At 37.5% G+C, this 21,911-nt stretch overlaps 1 protein-coding gene across 1 annotated transcript in view; it reads right to left on the bottom strand.

Annotated features, from left to right (window-relative positions):
* ARHGEF38 (Rho guanine nucleotide exchange factor 38) overlaps positions 1–21,911 on the bottom strand; it is a 158,849-nt gene that overhangs the window by 113,504 nt on the left and 23,434 nt on the right. Inside the window, exon 2 of the mRNA XM_004269614.3 lies at positions 5,161–5,342. Coding sequence (XP_004269662.1) covers positions 5,161–5,342 — 182 coding nt within the window. The remainder of the gene's footprint in view (positions 1–5,160; positions 5,343–21,911) is intronic.

Genomic DNA, 21,911 nt, shown 5'->3' with positions numbered 1-21,911 from the left:
ATTCACACAATTAGATCAAATATGAGTGAATCCAAAATAAATACATATAACTTTCTTATTACATAGATGAAAATTGACTAATTCAAATATATATATATATACATAAATAGAATACCCTTAGAGGGGTAAAAAGAAGCTGGTAATGGTGTTTGCCTCTAGAAAAGGAAACTAAATAGCTATAAGATGTTATCGTGTCCTTGAGATCTTTGGTATTTTTGTATTATGTGAATTTTACAAATAAAACAATAATTAAAAACTAAGAAAAGTAAAAACATGTATTTAAATTTCTCTATTATTTTCAATCACTTTTTGGTCCTTTCCTTACACATAAAATCATTTTCCATGGTTAGGTTAATTTACTCTGGTTTTGATTTAGTTTGACTTACTGCCAAAAATGTAGAATCTCTTCTATAGCCCTATTTGGATAATAAATAATAGTACCAGTTTCCCACCAAATGTCTCAACACTGAATGTTGTGGATAATTTTTGCCTTCTTTGCAAAACCTCTCACAATGCTGTCACTAAAGAAGATGTAACTGCTGGATTTGACCTTGCTTTCAGTTAGGTGAAGTTTTGTTTATAGAAAAGCCTTGAAATTAAGGTCAAGTTTTATAACTACAATTATCACAAAACAGGTGTTGGTCAAGCACTGGGTCCAGACATTCATTTGTACCCTGATTCATTCATGCAAGTTCACTCAGAGCAGTGCTTTTGTCAGTTTTCAACTTCCTTCTTCCTGTATTCACTTTTATAAACTGACTTGTTTCTTCTGGGACTGAAAAGACATGGATCAGTTGCGTAGAAAGAAGACATGGAGGAAATACAACGCAGAAAAAACAGTCTTCTCAACAAGAGAAAAGACATCCATCAGATGACATCCCAAAGTCCCTTCCAGCCTAGCCTGTACATGTAAAATATTTAATTATGTTGCCTCTGGTTTAGCTAAGCACGGTTTGCAGACCATTTCCATGGTAACATGAAAACTGTATGTGTTAATTTCTAAATTTTGACACTAACTGATGACAGGTGGCTTGTGTGCAAAGCCCATGGTACTGAAATGCTTAGGAGGTAAGGAGGACATGAAAAACCTAATGAACAATGAAAAGGTGGTAAAGTTAACGAACTGGTGGCATAAATTAACTACCTCAGCACGCATATAAATGTTTATAAGAATCATCTGAATTCCTGAGCATTTATTTACTTAACCAAAGCTTAAAAGCATTAAGAAGTGGGGAAAAGGTTGATCAGACATGAGACCTTAGAAACCTCCCACTGATTGCTATTACAACATTAGTGGAGAGGACATACAGATTACTGAACTGAAGTTAAATTCCACGAGGAAGGCAGAGAGCACTGAAAGATAACTAAACAAAGGGAAGTGCCAGATGTGAAAAATCAAGAAGCTATAAGCAATCTCAATAGCATAATAAAGGAAATCTGAGTTAGAGTTACGAGAACGGTAATTCAAAGTATTGAGAGCCAAAGTTAAACATGCCCAATAAATAAACGACATGTCACCATAATGGAAACATTTTATTCTACATGGTCTGAAACACCAATTCTTAGAATTGCTCCTAAGAGTTACATAGGAAGCAAAAATTAAGAAAGACAACAAAAGTGAAAACACAAAAAAATTAGAGAGCATACACAAGAGTACAGCTCAGCAACGGCATGTATATTGGTGACACCAGTTTAACGCACCAGTGTAGTAGACGGTGTAAAATTGAGAAGCTTTTCATTCTGAATAAACATCTTATTCCATTTGATACAAAAATGGATTATGAATTCAAAGGGAGGTATTTTCTTATATATGTAGTCTTTTTTATATTGATCATTAACTCATCACAGGGACAGAATTTTGGTAAATTGTGCTTATTTTGAAACATGTCTTAATCACCTTTGCTTTTATACATATTAAATACTTCATATTCAACTTAAAAAGAGAAAGAAATAAAGATAGAGAATATAGACGACTCTTTTAGGATCAAGAGAGAGTTTGTGTTTTTGTTTTTTAAGATAGACAATGATGAGAAAGATCCAATAGGGAGAGTAAAATCAATTATGCAGGACAGAAAAAGGACACTGTCAGGACTAAAATTCTGGAGTAAGCTTGAGGGGATAGAATCCTGCATTAGTAGAGAAGTTTTCTGGCCAGGTTATATGGGTAGAGATGCAGGTAGTTTGGTAGACTTGGTGATGGAAGTGTGTGAACCTTCTTACTGTGTCTATTTTCTCAATGAAATGATGGAAAAGTGTGTTAGCTGAGAGTTCAAAGAAAAGAGGGAGTGTTTGAGATGCGAGGAGCAAGAAAAAGATGTGAAAGAATACTTTCAGAGACATTACTGGGAGGCCCACTTGAAGGAAATGGTCATGAATTTTAAGAGATTGGTTTAGCTGCATGGATAAAGGTAGAAAGTAGGCAGAAAATGGAACTTCATGGAGGGCAGGTGTTTTCAGGCAAGTAAATGGAAAGAGAGCGAAAAGGGAATTGAGTTCATCTGCAAGGAGTGATTTTTAAAATGAAGGACCCATGGGAACTAAACCAGGTGTGGGCTTGATGAACACGTGAAAAGGCAGTGATGAGCTCAGTAGGATGGAAGTCCTGGTGGCATCAGGAAATTGTCGGCTATAGCAGCGGGAGTGAGCTGAAAGAGAGGACATGGGCGTTAGAGAACGGTAAGCCTGGAATTCTGATTCTGAGGGTGTGAAGTTATTGATAATGATGGTTGTAGGATGTGGCCCTGGAACAAGTGGCTGAGATGGGGTTGAGGAAAGATCGCTGGATATAAACCAGTCAAATAACTGAGTGAGAGGCTGGGAGGCTGCGTCGATCATTTGCCTGAATGTTGAAATTACCAAAAATGGATGGCAAAATTAGGTAGAGAGAGAGAGAAGTTATGGAGACATGGAGCTAGGTTTAAATTTTTTCAAAGATAGGAGTGACTGGTTAGGACTGTACCGTAAGGGAGGGTAGATAGTGGTAGAGTCTAAAGCCACGTGCATTTAAAATCAATATTTGAATAATTATGAATAATAATTATTCAAATAATTATAGATCTCTATTCTGGATATCTGCCAGAATAGAGGTTGCATCAGTGCAGCTAGTTTATATTAAATGAAAAACACACCAAAAATATTTTTATATATTTAGCAATGAAACTTGAGAGCAAATTGTTATCATGACCATGAATGTTATTCCTGCTTTTACAGAATTACTAAGAAATTTCCAGATTCAGAAAGTTGCCTTCTAACTTGAGAACTGCAAGAGGATTAAATCAGAATACTAATGAAGTGTTTGGAACAGGACCCAACAAATAGTAAGTACCTAATAAAAAGTCATGAGGGAAGAAAACTAAAGATGACTCCCTAGGAGGAAATATGCCAAGCCTGCTTTGTCACTGTTCTTTATACATTGTCCTAAACCAAACAAAGAAAAAAAAACCTTTTATATCAAAGGTCACCTTGATCTACACTGGTTTTCCCTGATTTGTAGACCAGACACTTTTTCTATTATTTCTGAGAAGAGTCTTGTGCTAAGAAATATAAACTTTGCTTCTGGATGTTGTAAGTACTGGGGAAAGATTGAATAATTGATGCTGGAACTATTGACTCACCATATTTTTATAATCATGGGGTACATGTTACGATGCCAAACCCAGAATCCACAAAGTTGGATATATCCGACCACTTAAACATGGCAAAAACAAACGAATAAACCATAAAGAAGGTTTTGACTTTTTAACCTTAATCAAGGTTAGAAGGCAAAGGACAAACTGAGAAAATTAGCTTCAACATGCGGGGTTGAAAAAGAATATCCCTAATGTAAAAAGAGGTTTTATAAAACAGTAAGAAAAAGACAAGCCATAACTTTTTTAAAGGGCAGACATGGATATGAATAGGGATTAAACGAATAGAAATGGCTGATGAATATATAAGAAGGTATTTGTCAGAAGAAATCGAAGGCACCTGCTCTTCATTGTTGTTTGTAAAACCAATAATGCTCAGCTTTAAAGAGGCTGCAGAGAAGCACCCTCTCAAGCAATATTAATGGGAATGAAAATTAGAACAGTATCAAGTTTTTGGTTGTCAGTTGGCAATCTTTATCAAAATCCTAAATATGCATATCCTTTGACCTAGCAATTCCACTTCTAAGAATTTATTCTATGCAGATAAGGTGACGGTACCCAAAATATGTGTGTCTCTGCATCAGTAACAGTAGAAAACCATTGCAAAGTGTTAGAGGCCATGAAAAGATACACCCAACAGACTGCTGATTGAAACAAGTATGTTACAAAGTAGCATGTGTGGTTCTGATTACATTTATGTAAAAATATATATGTGTGTGTTGATATGTAAGTATCCAAACTGATGTCTGAAAGGATGTTCCCAACCATGTGAATAGCGATTATCTTTGAGTAGTGGAATTTCTGATCATTTTTACTTTATGTTTTTGTTTATGGTTTATGGTTTTTGTATATTGTTTGAATTGTATATGAGGACCACTTACCGCTCTAGTGACCATATATATATACACACACAAACATCCTTGTATCTTTACTCTAATTGCCTGAAAGAAATTCCCTGAAAAGGCCTTGATTAAAAAGGAGGAGAATGATTAACTTACAAACACCTCAAGTTTTGTCTGAGGACAGTCCTATCAAAGAGAAATTTTTTATCTTACATTCAGGTTAATTTCTGTGTTGAATTTTACTTAGTTAATAGTCATAAGTTTAATTGAGCTCTCAATGTAGGGGAGAAAAAAAACCCCACATTTTTCTCTTCTGAAACCTTGACTTCTTTGGATCAAATTAAGTGCGTTGTTCCTAAACTGCTAAAAACTCATTGCTCACATTTTGTTAGCAGTTCCACAGGAATCCAAGAAAGAACACATTGAAATTTCAAAATGGCAAAAACTGAGTTTCCTTTCCCCCATAGTTTAGAATACAGTTTCCTTGACTCTGGGTGTCCCTGTGTTGACAGAAGTCTGAGTCTGAGGATGCCTCTGCTAGCTCACACCCAGGGCCTCAGGGGAGGAGGCCCATCACTCCACCGTCGCTGTGGCAGAGAGTACCTGATGCACTTGAGTGCCGATTTCATGGTGCTGGTGATCCTGTTTAGGATATGGGTGGCGGCAGGGGGGACCCTCAAAGTTGCATTTACCTGTTTGTTTCTCAAGGGCTGAACCACTTCTCGAATGCACAGGTCTAGATCATTGAGATAGTCTTTTTCTGTCTGTAACAGCTCCTTGATGATTTTCGAACGCTTTGCCATCATTCTCTGATGTTCCTTCTCCTGAGTTAGGGTCTCAGCCGTGGAACACCCAGCCTGTGAGGTCATCTTTTCTGTTAAATGAAAACATGTATGTGTGAGGCATTCTGTTGAGATTTCTGGTTCCTTCATTACAAACAACGCCACTGCAGGATTATTGTTAGCAAGGGAAAAGGCTTGGAGTGTCTTCACGTGTGTTCTTGGGAAGTGATGTGTGGAAGTTTCCCTTAAGGTTGGAATCCTATGAAACTATGAGAAGGAAGAGGTGTGAGAATGAATACTTCTAGCAGGTCAGTTAAAAAATATTTGACATAGGGCTTTCCTGGTGGCGCAGTGGTTGAGAGTCCACCTGCTGATGCAGGGGACGCAGTTTTGTGCCCCGGTCTGGGAAGATCCCACATGCCGCGGAGCGGCTGGGCCCGTGAGCCATGGCCGCTGAGCCTGCGCGTCCGGAGCCTGTGCTCCACAACGGGAGAGGCCACAACAGTGAGAGGCCCGCGTACCGCAAAAAAAAAAAAAAAATTGACATGTCTAGTCTTTAAAATATCCCATTGCTACTATATTAGGTTATAAACCTGGTCTTCAGCTAGAGATAAAATGCATAAAATCATAGTTCAGAATTTCTTTTGGACACATTTAAGTCAAGGGAAGATTTTTAATTAGTAAGTGGAACACCTTCCAATTTTGTCTCTATTATTAAAAATAATTGCCCCTCATTCTCAGTGGGTGGTACACAAATCTCCATGAAAACAACTGTACATGATTGAGATTTGTCTTTCAGTTCACAGTTAGAATCTCTGATGAGTGAGGCAGTGGTAGGTTAAACAAATTTCAACTAAGATTTTTCACAGCTCATCTTCAATGGGATGCATATCTTGTTATTTCAGAATACTTGAGCTGCCAAACGGAAATTTCTAATTAAAAAAATCACAGTGCTGAGGAGATGTTGAGATAAATGGGAAGCCTCACATGTAGCCAAGGTTTTATATAAAGTAAAATGTAAGAAAGCTAAATATCTTCAAGGATGAGCTTCCCCATGGTGATGTAAAATTTTGGAAGCCACAACTAGGTCACAGATGAAATCAGAGCAGTGACAGATAGTGGGGCAGTGTGTATGTGTGTGTGTAAATGGATTTGCTTCAAGCCTGATGTCATCACAAACTTAATTTTCATTGTAGTCTCTAGTTGCAGAAGTAATTTTATTTCCTTTAAAACTAATATGATTCTAGTAACTGATGTGTAAGACATCTCTAATGCTGACACTACTTCTTAAGGATGCAGAGCTTTACAAAAGGGCTTAGAAAGACTCTGTATGGGGGGAAAAGTGCACAGATCACACTTATGGAAGTGGAAATAAAGAGAGGATGTTCTCTTGGCTGACCCCAGAGCTAAGACAACTGGAGAAATACTATCATAGCAGAGTTAATGGTTCAATGTAAAGAGACTGCCCCTAGAAAGTGAAGAGACACTAAGAATAGTGAGCATTCCTCTGTCCCTGGCCCAGTCATTTCAGGAGTCCCGACAGAGGCTTCATAATCAAACCTCGGGAAGCATACTGTGGTGGTAATTCCAGCATTGGTTTGGAAGGTGCACTAGATTGGCCTTTGGACAATCCTGACTTGCAGGTGAATATGTTTCTGGGTCATTTGCCTGGAAACTATTCTTCCTTCATCAGGAAAGAAGAAGGATTTGACCAATAGCACTTAACAGCACATGGTTTTACAAGATTTAGGCCATTCAGTGCCAGAGAAATAATCTACATACGTTATTGAAGAAGAGAATCATGTAAGGAGCCTTCATATCCTGATCTGTGTTATGAGAATTTGGGGGTTCTTCCTAATTTATGATACTTTTATTGGAAGGTATAAGAAGCCTGTCTCTCAGCACCCCAAATTCGACAGGAAGAGTTACAATTAGGCGTCACTATTATGAACTCTTCTGGATATAAAAGAGAAAGGCAGGTCACTGGCGAGGAGAGATGCAGTGAACAGGTTGTATTCACAAGTGGACCTTGTGACCTTTGGGAGCCTACCTTTGGCTGCTCCTTCTAAAAGGTTGGGGGCTGGAAGTCAGAGGGCAGAGAGGGGAGTGACGGGGCTTCTCTTCTCCTGGGATATATAAAACAGCTCACAGACAGAAACTTCAAACCAGTATGGATAGTATTCAATTATTATTTAATATTACCTCAAAAATAAAAGGGGCACTGCTGAAAAAATGTTCTAACCGATGTCTGCTTTTCCAAGTTCTAAACATTTTGTGTCTTACAAATAAGGGGGGTCTAGCAAGGAGAAGGGAGTCTTTCCTGATCTTTGGCCAAGAAATATTCCAAAAATACATTCTCAGGTTCTTTTTAGTTCTCAATTCCAGGACTCAATTACTACATCAATTTAACTTATTTTACAGATTTCTCCAGTTGCTGCACTTTAAATGTACAATATCAGATTTTATTAATTAAAAATTAGATTTTCCAATCCTGCTCAATATCTTGTTAGGAATCAAGTTAGGGGGTCACAGGGGTGGAAATAAAATGTCAGTCAAGATATTCAACTTCAGAAACTTCTCCCTTCAGGGATAAAAACCTGCTTACAGAATTCAGAGTGGAGCAATCTTGAGAGCTACCTTTGTTTGTTCTTTTGACTCAAATTTATTGTAGGAACAAAGACTTCCGGTCATTTTCCGATTGTTTCCGGAAAACAATCATTTTCCCATCCGGTCTCTAAACACGGGTTCTGTTGGCATTTCTTAAACCAACAAACTCTCTGCAATGCATTGTGGGTACAAGCTTTGTTTTTATAAGATCCTTCTCAACCTTTAAAACGTTTACATTTCAGTTATACTACGTTTTTACACGTAAAACTACTTGTAACACACGAATATGACCAATATAGATCACCCAAATCAGCAGTCAACCATAATAATCTTTTATTTCTAGATAAAGCAACAGAGGAGCTAAGTATTTAGGAAAAAAGGAAAAATAAATCTTTAGGAATGACTATTTTCCAGTAGTTAGCATAAACTAAAAGACTGTGTCAAAACTAAAGGGAAATGGAGGCTAAAAGGACATTTAGATAGTTTTTTTTTTTTTTTTTTTTTTAGTATGCGGGCCTCTCACTGCTGTGGCCTCTCCCATTGCGGAGCACAGGCTCCGGACGCGCAGGCTCAGCGGCCATGGCTCACGGGCCCAGCAGCTCCACGGCATGTGGGATCTTCCCGGACCGGGGCACGAACCCGTGTCCCCTGCATCGGCAGGCGGACTCTCAACCACTGCGCCACCAGGGAAGCCCAGATAGTTTTAACTGAAATATGCTACTGTGAATGAAAACGGTACCACGTAAGTGACCTCCCCTTGCCCAACCTCTTTCTTTTACCCTCGAGCTTTATTTTTCCAGCAGTGATGATAAATTTTCACTACTCTAGCTACAGATTTCATGAGTAACATATGTGGAAATTCCTGGCCAAGAAAGTTTATGTAAAAGGAGTTTGCTGCAGTTTGGGGAAAGGATAACCAGACTTAAGATCACCTCTGCCACTGTTCACAGAGAGAACTTGGTGGATTAAAAAAAAAAAAAGTACTTATTCTCACAGAGCCTCAGTTTCCTCATCGTAAACTAGGAATGAAAACCATCACAGAGTTATCATAAAGACTGAATTAAATGAGCAACGGTATGTGGAAGCTCCTTAAGGTCTTTAAAAGCACATAAATGTTAGTTATTTCCACAGACATGGGAATGACAGGGTTCTTTCTCTCAGCTCTTGAACTTTTCCGCCCCTTAGGGCAAACAGTTATCTCATTATTTTATAGTTATCAACTTGTCAAGAAAAATGCATGACTCCAAAGTGGGTGGACAGCTATGTTCAGATAGGAGAGGAAGAGAAGGAAAAATAAGGGCATCGCCCATGGAGGAAATTCAGAATAGAGCTGGTGATTGGAATCCTGGGTAGCTCTCCTGGGCTGGGAGTATGTGTGGGGAGAACCCTGGTCTTCTAGAGAGATGAAAAAGCACCTGAAGGTAAGGGCATGGCTGGGGAGGACTGATGACAATCTTCACTGAGAGCCCACGTTTTGCTTAGAGTTGATGTGCACTCTTTCTGCTTTGCTGTTGTTGCTAGTGCTGCTGCTGTTTTGGGGTGGGTTTTAAGGAGAGGTAATTGATTTAATTCTATCAAGTTATAAAATTATATATATATTTCAAGGTTAAGTGCCTAGACTTTGCACCACACTTCCTGGATTCAAACTCCACCTCTAACATTAGGTATGTGACCTTGAACAAGGTATTTAACCCTTTGTGCATCCATTTCCTCATATGTAAATTAAGGGTAATATTAGTAAAACCTTATAAAGTGATTGTGAAGATAAAATTAGTTAATGTTTGTTAAACACAACAGTGCTTGGAAGAATAGTAGATATTGTGTAAATGTTTGCTATTATTATTAGATGCAATTCCTGTTTATTAGCTGTAATATAATTTTCACTGTATTTTTAGCTGCATTCCAGTTTAGTGTATAACCTTCCCAAAATATTTTCATGCACATATATATATATACATATAGCAGTTAATTGTTTTTCTTTTTAACAACATATACTCATATACACATTCCTCTACAACTTGCTTTTTCAACTTTAGCATTATATGGTGGTAATTTTGTTTGGTAAGCATGTATATATATACATATATCTTTATTCTTTACAATAGCAATATAGTTGTCAGACACTGCTATTTGCCTGTCCAATATCTATTCTCCCATTTGTCTTTTATAAATTGAACCCTGAATAGATAAAAATGCTTACTTCTTAGATTCTTTTTTTTTTTTTTTTTTTTTGCGGTACGCGGGCCTCTCACTGTTGTGTCCTCTCCCGTTGCGGAGCACAGGCTTCGGACGCGCAGGCTCAGCGGCCGTGGCTCACGGGCCCAGCCGCTCCGCAGCATGTGGGAACTTCCCAGACCGGGGCACGAACCCGTGTTCCCTGCATCGGCAGGCGGACCCTCAACCACTGCGCCACCAGGGAAGCCCTCTTAGATTCTTTTTAAAACTATGTCTCATTTATGGCAAAAGAGAGATGTAAGCAAAAATCTGAGAGGGGTTTCAGGAGTCTGTAAAAAGGCAAACTTGGTTGGGATGCCCCTCCTTCCATCCTTCACCCCTTATGTTTCTTGCCTCTTTTTTATTGCCCGGAATGTGGATGTGAATCCTGAAGGTGCAGCAGCCATGCTGGAACCATGAAGTACTAGCCACAAAGATTAAGACCTATACACAATGGATGGCAGTGTATGGAAAGATGTAAAAAGCCTCCTTACTCCTAGACTGCTTGAATGAGACACATAAATTTCCATGTGTTAAGCCACATTTTTCTGTTGTTTTTAGGAAAGTTTATTAGTATATGACAGAGATTTTGGTATCTAGAAATTTAAGTGCTGCAAATAATGCAACCTGTAATGTGAAAGTGGCCTAGTGGGGGAGGAAGGATACCAGGAAGACATTTGTAGCCTGGAGAGTTGGTGATCATTACCAGTGGCAAAATATTTGGTAAATCTATATTACCACATACTAAGGCATATAATTAGAGGAAATGGTAGAAAAAATCAAAATGTTGGCATGCTCTGATTCTTCCTTGCCACGTTCAGCAAAAGCATACAAATGAGATATGAACTCAGACCATGGCTAGGCAATCTATAAGGAGAGATAAAAGAAAACACCTAAAAAAGATATTCTGCTGGTGGTCTGTAATTTAAACAGGCTGAAAGCCCCAAAATTGGATTGAAAATGCCAACCTCAAAGGGAAGCCCAAGAGATAGCTTTAGCAGGAGATAAGACTGGTGCCTCAGGGCTTCCTCTTCCTTGAAGAGTCTTCTGTCATTCCAGAGAGGGAAAGCACACCAGCCTGGATAAATTTGAGTGGTGTCTGAAAGACTACCAGTGGCCATCAGGCTAAGGGCTTTCTATTAACATCAAATCCCACCTTGCTTGAGCCTCAGCTGTGAGTCTGATTCATGGATATCTGCTAATGTCCTGTTGCATGTCTTCATGGAGAAACTTCTGGGCTTCAGAAAATATCTCTGGATATCAGTGGCCTTCATACCTAGACGTTAGTGGTCCTGACTTCCCTTTCCACTATTGATACCCTTTCTCCTGGTTTCTATAATCTGAATTCTTGCTCACTGTAGTAGGCAGAAAATGGACCCCCAAGGATGTCTACACCTTAATCCTTGCAACCTGTGAATATGTGGCCTCACACGGCAAAGGAGACTTTGCTGATGTGATTAAGGTCACAGACTTTGGGATGGGGAGATTATCCTGATGGACCCAATCTAATCACATTAGCCCTTAAAAGCAGAAGAGAACACAAGGAGAGGTGAAGACTGAGAGGGACCTGACCCACCAGTGCTGGTTTTGAAGATGGAGGAAGAGGGACTAAGGGCTAAGGAATGCGGGTGGCCCTTAGAAGCTGAGAACATCCTTTGGTTGATAGCCAGCAAGGAAATAGGTACCAACAACCTAAAGAGTGAGGAAAGCCTTCCCCCCTCAAACCTCCAGAAAGGAGCACAGCTCTATTGACCCCTTACTTTCAGCTGTGAGACTCTAAGCAGAAACTCGGCCGCTCTGGACTTCTGAACGACAGAAACTGAGATAATACATATGTGTTAGTTTAAACCACTAAATTTGTGGTGATTTGTTACAGAGGCAATAGGAAACCAATATCCCCACATAATCTAATCCCTAAAAGATCATGGTCATTGTTCAGACTGGTCGTCTTAAGAACTTGAACTACATGTAAGTTTCCTCCCACCTTTCAGTGTTCCTTAAGGAATCTTCCCAAGCTACTAGTCCAAGATTGCCTGTGCCACAATAGTTTGAGTTTCAGTAGTGAAATAAACATGAGATTGTCAGTTAGACTTTTTCTTTCAATATAGTTTTTTTCATCTTTGTCTAACATCTTGGTTTCCAGTACAGGCCAGAAGAATCACACTTGGAGGATAGGTACAAGATTGTACAAAAGTTTTCAGTTAGAGAGACATCAATAATAAACCAGATAGTCCTTGTGTTCTAATGCATTATTGTCTTGAATTCAGTTTAATAGTTTCCCTAAGCAGCCACACAATAGCTCAAGTGGTAGTTCCAGCTGTGGCAGTGGCTCTGAAGGTCATGGAAGTGACAACAGCAAAGAGAAGAAATAAATGACTATAGAAGAAAGGCACAGGTATATTTCACCTGTGAAAGGCACAGGTATATTTCACCAGTCAAGCTGGGATTCATTTTTCAATATTTGTGTATATTTCACAAATCATGAAAAATGAATCCCAGCTTGACTGGTAGAGATTCAGAGACATTTAAAAACACCAGATAAAACATTTAAAAATATTTTAAATGAATGAATAAGGCTTCAAAAATGTGTAAAAAATTCTCTGAGGGCTGGAGTAAACTTTAAGTGCAGTCCAAGGAATTAAGTGAAGTTAAAACCACCAAATACCCTGGAGACATCTACAGACACTGGTGTCCTAAGAGGATGAGAACTTCGTGTGTCCACAACGAGGAGACAGGACACGGTGGAGATGAGATCTGGGCTAGGTTTCTGAGCAGTGGGGAACCTGATTAGAGAAATAGCATAAAGCCAGGAACAGAAAGGAAACACACTCAGGAAAAGGTGAACTAGTTCAGTACAAATAATGCTCCAAAGGGAGAGACATCAGTAAAAATTGTCTCAGCCATACCTCTGGGTGATGATAAAAAAAAAAAAGGGGGGCAGGAGCGAAGGTTCCCTAATAGTTCAGGGACAATAATTGGCTCTCATATGGGTTTGGGGCCTGGATTCATCGAACATTTCACAAATGATTATTAAGGGCCTACTATGAGCCTGAAAGTGTTCTAGGAACTGAGGATACAGCAGTTTAAAAAATATTGAAAAAAAAATCCCTTTTCTCATGGAGATTAAATTTTAGTGGGGAAAGAAGAATATAAATAAGTTATTTAGTATACTAAAAGGTAATAATTGGTATGGTAAAAAAAACACAGCAATGAGGGCCTCTAGGAAATGCCCAAAAGGTATGCAATTTTAAATTAGATGGTGGGGAAATTTTCTAATTAAGCAAACACTTGAAAGGAGACAGAGAGTCATGCAGGTGTCTGGGGTACATAGTTTTCCTCAGAGGAACCAGCCAGTGGAAAACTTTAAGGTGAGAGTGTGCATGCCCTGTTCAAGGATCAGGAAGGAGGCTGGTGTGACTGAGGTGGGTAGATAGCTGGGAGGGAGTAGGAGAGATTAGAGGAGAGGGCAGCTTTGCAAGTATTTGAAACATTTAAACATCTTTGTAGTGATGCAGAAAAGGTAAAGGCATTGGAGTAATTTAGATGTTTTTCAATTAAGAATGCATGTTAACATTTCAAGAACAATCATCACAATAATAGAAATAGTATGTAAATTTTCAAAACCAGTAGAGGCAAAAATGTAATGAGGAAAAAAGTAATTCAAAAGAAGAAAAGAGAAAGACAAATATAAGGTACATCCATATATATGAGCAATTATAATAAATCAAATAGCCAGATTATCAAGTTGGATTTAAAATAAAGAAAACCAGCTACAGCTATGCGCTGTTTACAAGACAGAAAACATAAGCACATAGAAAGTTTGAACGTAAAGAGTAAAAAATAATACTGAGCAAATACTAATGAAGAGAAAGATGGTAAAGCTATCTTTATACCAGACAAAATAAACTTGAAGACAAAATAAACTTGGAGGCACTCCATAATGATTAAATGTTCATCAGAATGATATGAAAATTTTAATTTTGTGTGTACTGAATAATATGGTTTCAAAACATATGATATAAAAAGAGAGTTGTAAGCAGAATTTGACAAACTTTCCATAATAATGGTATTATAAACATAGTTCAATGACAGGCCAGTTAGGATGGAAAAATGTGTGCTCAAGAATTGGAGATTTCACATTCTTTTTAAGGACAAACATAACCTTTATGAAAATACACCATATTGTAGACCATAAAATTTCAAAGAATCAGTACATAAGAATCACAACTACAACGCAATTAAGTTACAAGTAAACAACAAAAATAAAACTTAAGCTCATTTATTTAGGAATGTTAAAAAGAACCCCTGCTAAATAACTAGTGGAAAATAGAAGAAATCACAAAAGCAAGTAGAAGATATTTATTCTGAAAGATAAGAAAAATATTACATGTGGAATGTCACTTAAGCATTGCTTATGGAAAATGTATAGCTTTAAGTTTATATATAAGAAAGGAAACAAGACTGAAAATTAATGATTTAAGTAAAGAAGTAAAACAAGGGAAAATATATAAGCCAAAAGAGAACAAAAGAAAGGAAATTAAGAACAAACTTTTAATGAAATTGAATAGTTCTTCAACTCAGGCTTCAAATAATTCCCACAGATATATTGCAAGGAACATGAGATCACAAAAAAAAATTTCTAAAATATACAAGGAAACGAGATATCATGAGTCAGATACAGGAAAAAAGACACAATTTTACCCAGAAAGCCTTAAAATATTGGAATTATTAGACATACTTAAAAAGTGTATTTAGTAGGTCTATAAAAACAGTGGTTTGAACTCATAATCAAGAAACAAGAGAAAAACTATGGAGAACAGTATGGAGGTTCCTTAAAAAACTAAAAATAGAACTACCATATGACTCAGCAATCCCACTACTGGGCCTAAACCCTGAGAAAACCATAATTCAAAAAGAGTCATGTACCACAATGTTCATTGCAGCTCTATTTACAATAGCCAGGACATGGAACCAACCTAAGTGTCCATCGATAGATGAATGGATAAAGAAGATGTGGCACATACATACAATAGAATATTACTCAGCCATAAAAAGAAACAAAATTGAGATATTTGTAGTGAGGTGGATGGACCTAGAGTCTGTCATACGGAGTGAAGTAAGTCAGAAAGAGAAAAACAAATACCGTATGCTAACACATATATATGGAATCTAAAAAAAAAAAAAAAAGGTTCTGAAGAGCCTATGGGCAGGACAGGAATAAAGACACAGACGTAGAGAATGGACTTGAGGACATAGGGAGGGGGAAGGGTAAGCTGGGACGAAGTGAGAGAGTGGCATGGACATATATACACTACCAAATGTGAAATAGCTAGCTAGTGGGAAGCAGCTGCATAGCACAGGGAGATCAGCTCGGTGCTTTGTGACCACCTAGAGGGGTGGGATAGGGAGGGTGGGAGGGAGACGCAAGAGGGAGGGGATATGGGGATATATGTATACATATAGCTGATTCACTTTGTTATACAGCAGAAACTAACACAACATTGTAAAGCAATTATACTCCAATAAAGGTGTTAAAAAAAAACAAAAAAAAAGAGGCTATAAAAATGATGAAGTAGATTTTAAAAGAATGAAATAAAACTTTGAAAAGTAAAACTCATAATAATTAAAATTTAAAAGCTTAGTGGACTACAAAACCCAGTGAAAGGATAAGACAGTAAATTAGACAAAACTGAAGAAATTAATGGAACCAAGCCAAAGAAATTATACACAATGCAACAGAGTGAAGTGAAGAGATATAAAATATGCAGCATAGGTTGGGAGACAATGAGAACTGGATGAGGTCTAACAAATGCTTAACTGGAGATCCACAGGGTATGACAGAGAATGTAAGGAAGAGGAAATATTCGACGTGCCAATTACCAAAGACTTCAGAAATTGTGGAAGACAGTAAGCCACAGAATCAGAAATTTTAATGGATTCCAAACATGATAGATAAAATTAGAAAACCACACCTAGACACAGCATTTTGAAACTTTGAAACAGTAAGAATAACTAGATCTTAAGAGCATGCAGTAAGAAAAGACAAATTACCTACAAAGGGTTAACAATCAGACTAATAGCTGCCCTTACAACGACACTGACACAAGCCAGAACACAGTAAAATATGCCTTTAGAGACCTAAGAGAAAATAGCTGTCACCTTAGCCTAGCAAAACTTTCTCAAAAATAATGGTAAAATAAACACATTTTAGAAAAACGAGATCTTAGTTTACCACCAAAAGAGCCTCATAAAAAGTAATTCTAAAAGATGTACCTTACTCAGAGGGCAAATGGTCCCAAATGGAAGATTGAAATGCTAAAAGGAATAAGATGGAAACGAAGAGGGAAAGATAAATCATATGGAATATTAATCCAGGAAGAAGGACACCTGAACAGGTAGAGAAAAATAAGCATGTGTTAGAACAATAACCAATAAAATTAACAAAATTTTCTAGTCTTTCTAGTTCTGAAATATTTAATTGCCTTTTACACTTTACACGTCGTACAAAGGAGCACACCTAAACATATTATAAAGAAATTTCTAAATTCCAAGGATAAAGAGAAACTCTTACAAGCTTCCTGAAAGAAAAATTTCAGGTGAGACTAGGACTTGAATTAAATTTCTTATGTGCAACACTGGATGCTAGATGACATTGGAATCATGTATAAAGAATTCCGAGAGAAAAAGATTTTGATCTTGGCCCCCTTGTTATTTATAATTTAGGTTAAAACACCACTGCTTTCAAGTACAGGAGAATTTGGCAAATAGCCACCCTTGTAATCTCTCTGAAAACATTACTTTATTAAGAGTGCCAGTTAAATGGAAATAGGACCCAAACATCTCAGTATAGCAGAAGACAAAATATATAAGAAAAGAGGTTTCTTGTAGAGACTCACTCTCTCCAAACTCCCAATGAAAACATTCAACAAGTAACAGGATCCTGCTAGAAAGTTTAGAAATATTCGTACTTTGAGGCTAAGACCTCTCTGGAGAGAGCAGAGATGGATAAATACTCACTATTGCATCTAGAGAAAAAACAAAGGTTTAGAGAAGCTTAGAGCAAAGACTGGAGATGAACAGCTCCTGCTGCCCAAGAGGGTCCTATGTAAGTCAAGGAAGGGAAACTAAGGTGAGCAATTAGAGCTGGTATTTTATCAAGGCAGAACTAATGCAAGAGATAAAAGAGAACATCAGTAAGTATGAATGTAATGAGACTGAAACAGATGCAAATAGAACAGACACACACACAAGACTGTCTGGGTCTATTAAATGTTTTTTCTCAAAATTTAAAATTTATTATAGTAAATTTAAAAAGAAAAAGAGTTTCAATGTCAGAAGCAAGTCATCTTTCAAAATTCAAAATGGTTTGGATTTGGAGTGCAGGACAATTTAAACAAAATGGACCTCTTAAAAAAAAAAGCCTTATGGGAGTTAAAAAAAACTCATAAAAAGGAAAGCTTATAAAAATGAGGAGCTGCAGTATAAACAGCATAACTGAATATATCTTTGTTCCAAATATCATACTGGTGATGGAATGACCTTCATAGTCAATTATAACCTTGTATCTCACTGGCGCTTGGCCTATACATCATGTGCAGTGCACATAACTAATGCACTTTAGCTTGGCTTCTTTCTATCATGTCCCACATGTGCACTGCATTAAATTTCCTGGCAAAAATGTTATTTCAAGGTCATGTGTATAATAAAATGTTCTCTTGGTGTCACAACAATATTATTTCTCCACTGACAGTATCATTAGAATGATTTCTACACTGATTAATACTCACCTGCCAATTCAAATAGAAACATATGTTGTGGATAAAAATAAGTCACGCACACCTTCTCCCTCATAAAATATAAAGACTAAAGTGACTTCTTGGTGGAACTCAATATAAAACATCAAAATATTTCTGAAGAACCAGGAGCTAATCTGAAGACTGTGATTCTCATTTCAATCATTTTAATAATAATGTTTTCCTCTTACACAAAAATGTTCTTTTTTCTCTTATTTTTTTTATTGTGGTAAATATATGAAACATAAAATTGACCATGTTAACTATTTGTAAGTGTGTAGTTCAGCAGCGTTAAGTACATTCAGATTGTTGTGTAACCATCACCACCATCCATCTCCAGAAATTTGTCATCTTCTCTAATGGAAACTCCATATGCATTAAACAATAACCCCCCATCTCCTCCTTCCCCCGGCCTCTGGCAACCACCATTCTACTTTTTGTCTCTATGAATTTGGCTACTCTAGGTACCTCATATAAGCAGAATCAGAATATTTGTTTTTTGATGAATGGCTTTTTTCACTTAGCATCATGTCTTCAAGTTCATCCATGTTATAGTAGATGTCAGAATTTCCTTCCTTTTTAAGGACGAATAATGTTCCATTGTATGTATAGACCACACTTTATTTATAGAAGTATATATTCTTAAAAAATAATTTTGATATTAAAGCATTATACACTATGACTGCAGTTATACTAATTATATTGTGATAGCCTATGAGAGCAAGTTATCAAGCATCTATGATGTACCAACTTAAAAATATATACATTATCTACAGTCTTCCTCGTAACACTAGAAGTGGGATACCACACTAATTTTACAGATGAGGAAACTGAACAGAGTGAATGTGAGTAAAAGTTATCCAGTGGCTCACAGAGTATGGAGAAGTGATGGGATTCAAACCAGACATGCTTAGCTCTGAAGCCTGGGCTCTCTTCCCTCCTCAGCCTGTCTACTTATGCTATGATCAGGGTACATTGTGTTGTATGTAGTGGAATTGTGCTAGACAGGCAAACATACAGTTCAATTCTGACCCTGCCATCCACTAGCTGTGTGACCTTGGCCAAGTCATTTGGACTCACTAAATTGCCTCATCTGTAGAGGGGGAATAAGAACAATCGTGATAGTAATGATAATAAAACCTAACATTTTGAGTACCGTCAGCCCTCTGTACCTGCAGGTTCTGCGCCCAAGGATTCAACCAATTAAGGATTGAAAATGTTTTTCTTAAAAACATTCCAGAAAGTTTCAAAAAGCAAACTTGAACTTGCTGCATGCCCCGCAACTATTTACATGGCATTAACAATGTATGAGTAATCTAGAGATGATTTAACGTATACAGGAGGTTGTGTAAATACTATGCCATTTTATATAAGGGACCTGAGCATCTGTGGAGTTTGGTATCCACATGGGTCCTGGAACCAAATCCCCATGGATACCAAGGGATGACTGTTCTCACTTTGCGCTAAATACTGAGCCTGTCTGTATTAGCTCTTCAAGCCTCACAAAAAACACTACATAGATTTTTTTATTCCCTTCCTTTTATTTCCATGTGAAGAAGTGAAACACGGGTTAAGGTTAAGGCCTAAGGTCACACCACAGTAAGTGGATTCAAACCAGAAACTGAGTCAGTCTGGCTCCTAAACCTGCATTTTAACTATTACTCGCTGCTAGGAGGTTGTAAGAATCCAGATAAAGCAGGCCAATTGCTGAACTCAGTGTCTGACTCACAGAAACCTCTAAAAAAATGTAAGTCGGGCTTCCCTGGTGGCGCAGTGGTTGAGAGTCTGCCTGCCAATGCAGGGGACACGGGTTCGAGCCCTGGTCTGGGAGGATCCCACATGCCGCGGAGCAACTAAGACTGTGCGCCACAGCTACTGAGCCTGCGCGTCTGGAGCCTATGCTCCGCAACAAGAGAGGCCATGACAGCGACAGGCCCGCGCACCGCGATGAAGAGTGACCCCCGCTCTCCGCAACTAGAGAAAGCCCTCGCACAGAAACGAAGACCCAACACAGCCAAAAATAAATAAATAAATTTATTAAAAAAAATGTAAGTCATTATTTTCATGACCATGATTTACTTGCCATTTTTCTATATCTGGTTCTGAATGGCATCTGCTTTTCCTCCTTTTTTTTCCCTCTTGGAAATGTTCCAAGGGTGGGAGGAGAGATTGAGCATCCTTCAGGAAACTATTCTTCTGGGCTCTGGACCTGCTCTAGAAAAAAAAAGCACAAAACAGCAAGGGCTTCTACAAAGTGGGTTCAATACCAGGCCTAATGTTCATTCTCCTTATTCAGGCTGAATTTAAATTCAAATCTGAATACAAATTCCTTGTATGTTGTTTGACATAATAAAAACCCTTGAATTTTTTAAAAAAATCTGATTCTTTCTCATTTACCCTGAAGCTAAGTCACCAGCACAAATAAGTTTCTGAGAAATTCACTGAAAATGTTGTGCTTCTCAAGAAAGTTGAAAAAGCAAGGTAACTAAAATAAGATACATGTCCTGCTAACATACACAGTTTATTATTACTTTTAACATTCTAGGTCTTTATTTATTTGGATTAAAGTCCCTAGCTGCTATTATTCATCAATAGCTACCAATAAATAATCATGGATTTTGATTTCCATTATGACATTGAAATCTCACTTATCTCTTAATAAAGGAGATTTGGAACTAATATTTTCATATACTGAGCTTAAGGTTTTACTTAATGCCTTGATTACCAACACCTGCCCTCATACCCACTCCTCACCCCTATGACCAGATTATGCAAGCACACATACACCATTCAACACTCATTTATTGAGGAGCTCGCTCACAGAGTCATTTAACTGTGGAGAATACAAGGATAATACAGTGCAAGAACCTGACCCTAATTCATAATTTTGTCACAACCATACATATGTTCATTATTAAATAAGAGTAAGAAAAATCAGAATTTGAAGGTGAGCAATTTTATGAATTCCATAGTTTTTAAAGAAATCTTGTATCTAATTTAATATCAATTTCTTAAATTATACATTGGTTTTGAGTTGGGACTATTCTTTATGTTGGATATATAATAGTAAATAAAATAACAGTGCTTTCTGTCAAGAAGTGTACAATCTAGATGTAAAGATAGGGTATTAAAGTAGCAGGATAAATCCTTCCGTAAGACGTACCAACTGATGCCTGTGCACTTATTCACTTAATGATCAAATTGCATCTTCTCCAAGAAGTAGCTGTGTTCAACAGCAAACCTCATTATGTCAGTTGTACTTCTTATTGTAATTACATTAATTTAATTTAAACTTACATAAACTGATGACCTGTGAGTGTAAAAGAGTATGTGTGTTTCCATGAAAACTGCTTTAATGCTTTGAAATGATTTGATAAAAAGTTGCCAGAACACTGCTGCTCTATTAGGAGTTGAATGAGACAACTGTAAAAGAGGAGAAAAGTATTTAGAAAGATTCTGCAAACAAATCACTTTGCAATTTAAAATATCAGTCAATATTTAAAAACTGATGTACAAATATAATTACAATAAACCATGACCTATATGCAACGCAGAGTGCAGCCTAGCAGTCAGGCCTACTGGAGAAGACCCACCTGAATGAAATCTGAAAGGGAGTAGCACTGGTGAAGAGAGAAGCTCAGGGGTCCTGAGCAGAGGCAGCAGCGTGTCCAAAGGCTTGGTGGCAAAGAAAGATTTGCAAAAAGCTTAGCATGATGAAAATACAAATGTTAAAGAATGCGGTAAGGAGATGAGTCTAGAGAAATGATCAGGAGACAGATCTTGAAGGCCTTGTTAAGGAATCTGGAATTTTTAAGAAGAATGGGAAATCAGGGAGCCATTTTTTCGTTTGTTTTTTTAACATTTTATTGGAGTATAACTGCTTTACAATGGTGTGTTAGTTTCTGCTTTATAACAAAGGGAATCAGCTATACATATACATATATCCCCATATCTCCATGTGAGTGACATGATCAAATTCTCTTCACAAGATCACTTTGGCCTCAGTAGAACCAGGTTTCGAGGAAGAGGGTAGAGAGCAAGGATTAA

The sequence above is a fragment of the Orcinus orca genome, chromosome 4, assembly GCF_937001465.1.
Source record: "Orcinus orca chromosome 4, mOrcOrc1.1, whole genome shotgun sequence".
Classification (NCBI taxonomy): domain Eukaryota; kingdom Metazoa; phylum Chordata; class Mammalia; order Artiodactyla; family Delphinidae; genus Orcinus; species Orcinus orca.
Note: the sequence above shows the minus strand (reverse complement) of the source record. Positions and strands in the feature narration are given on the sequence as shown.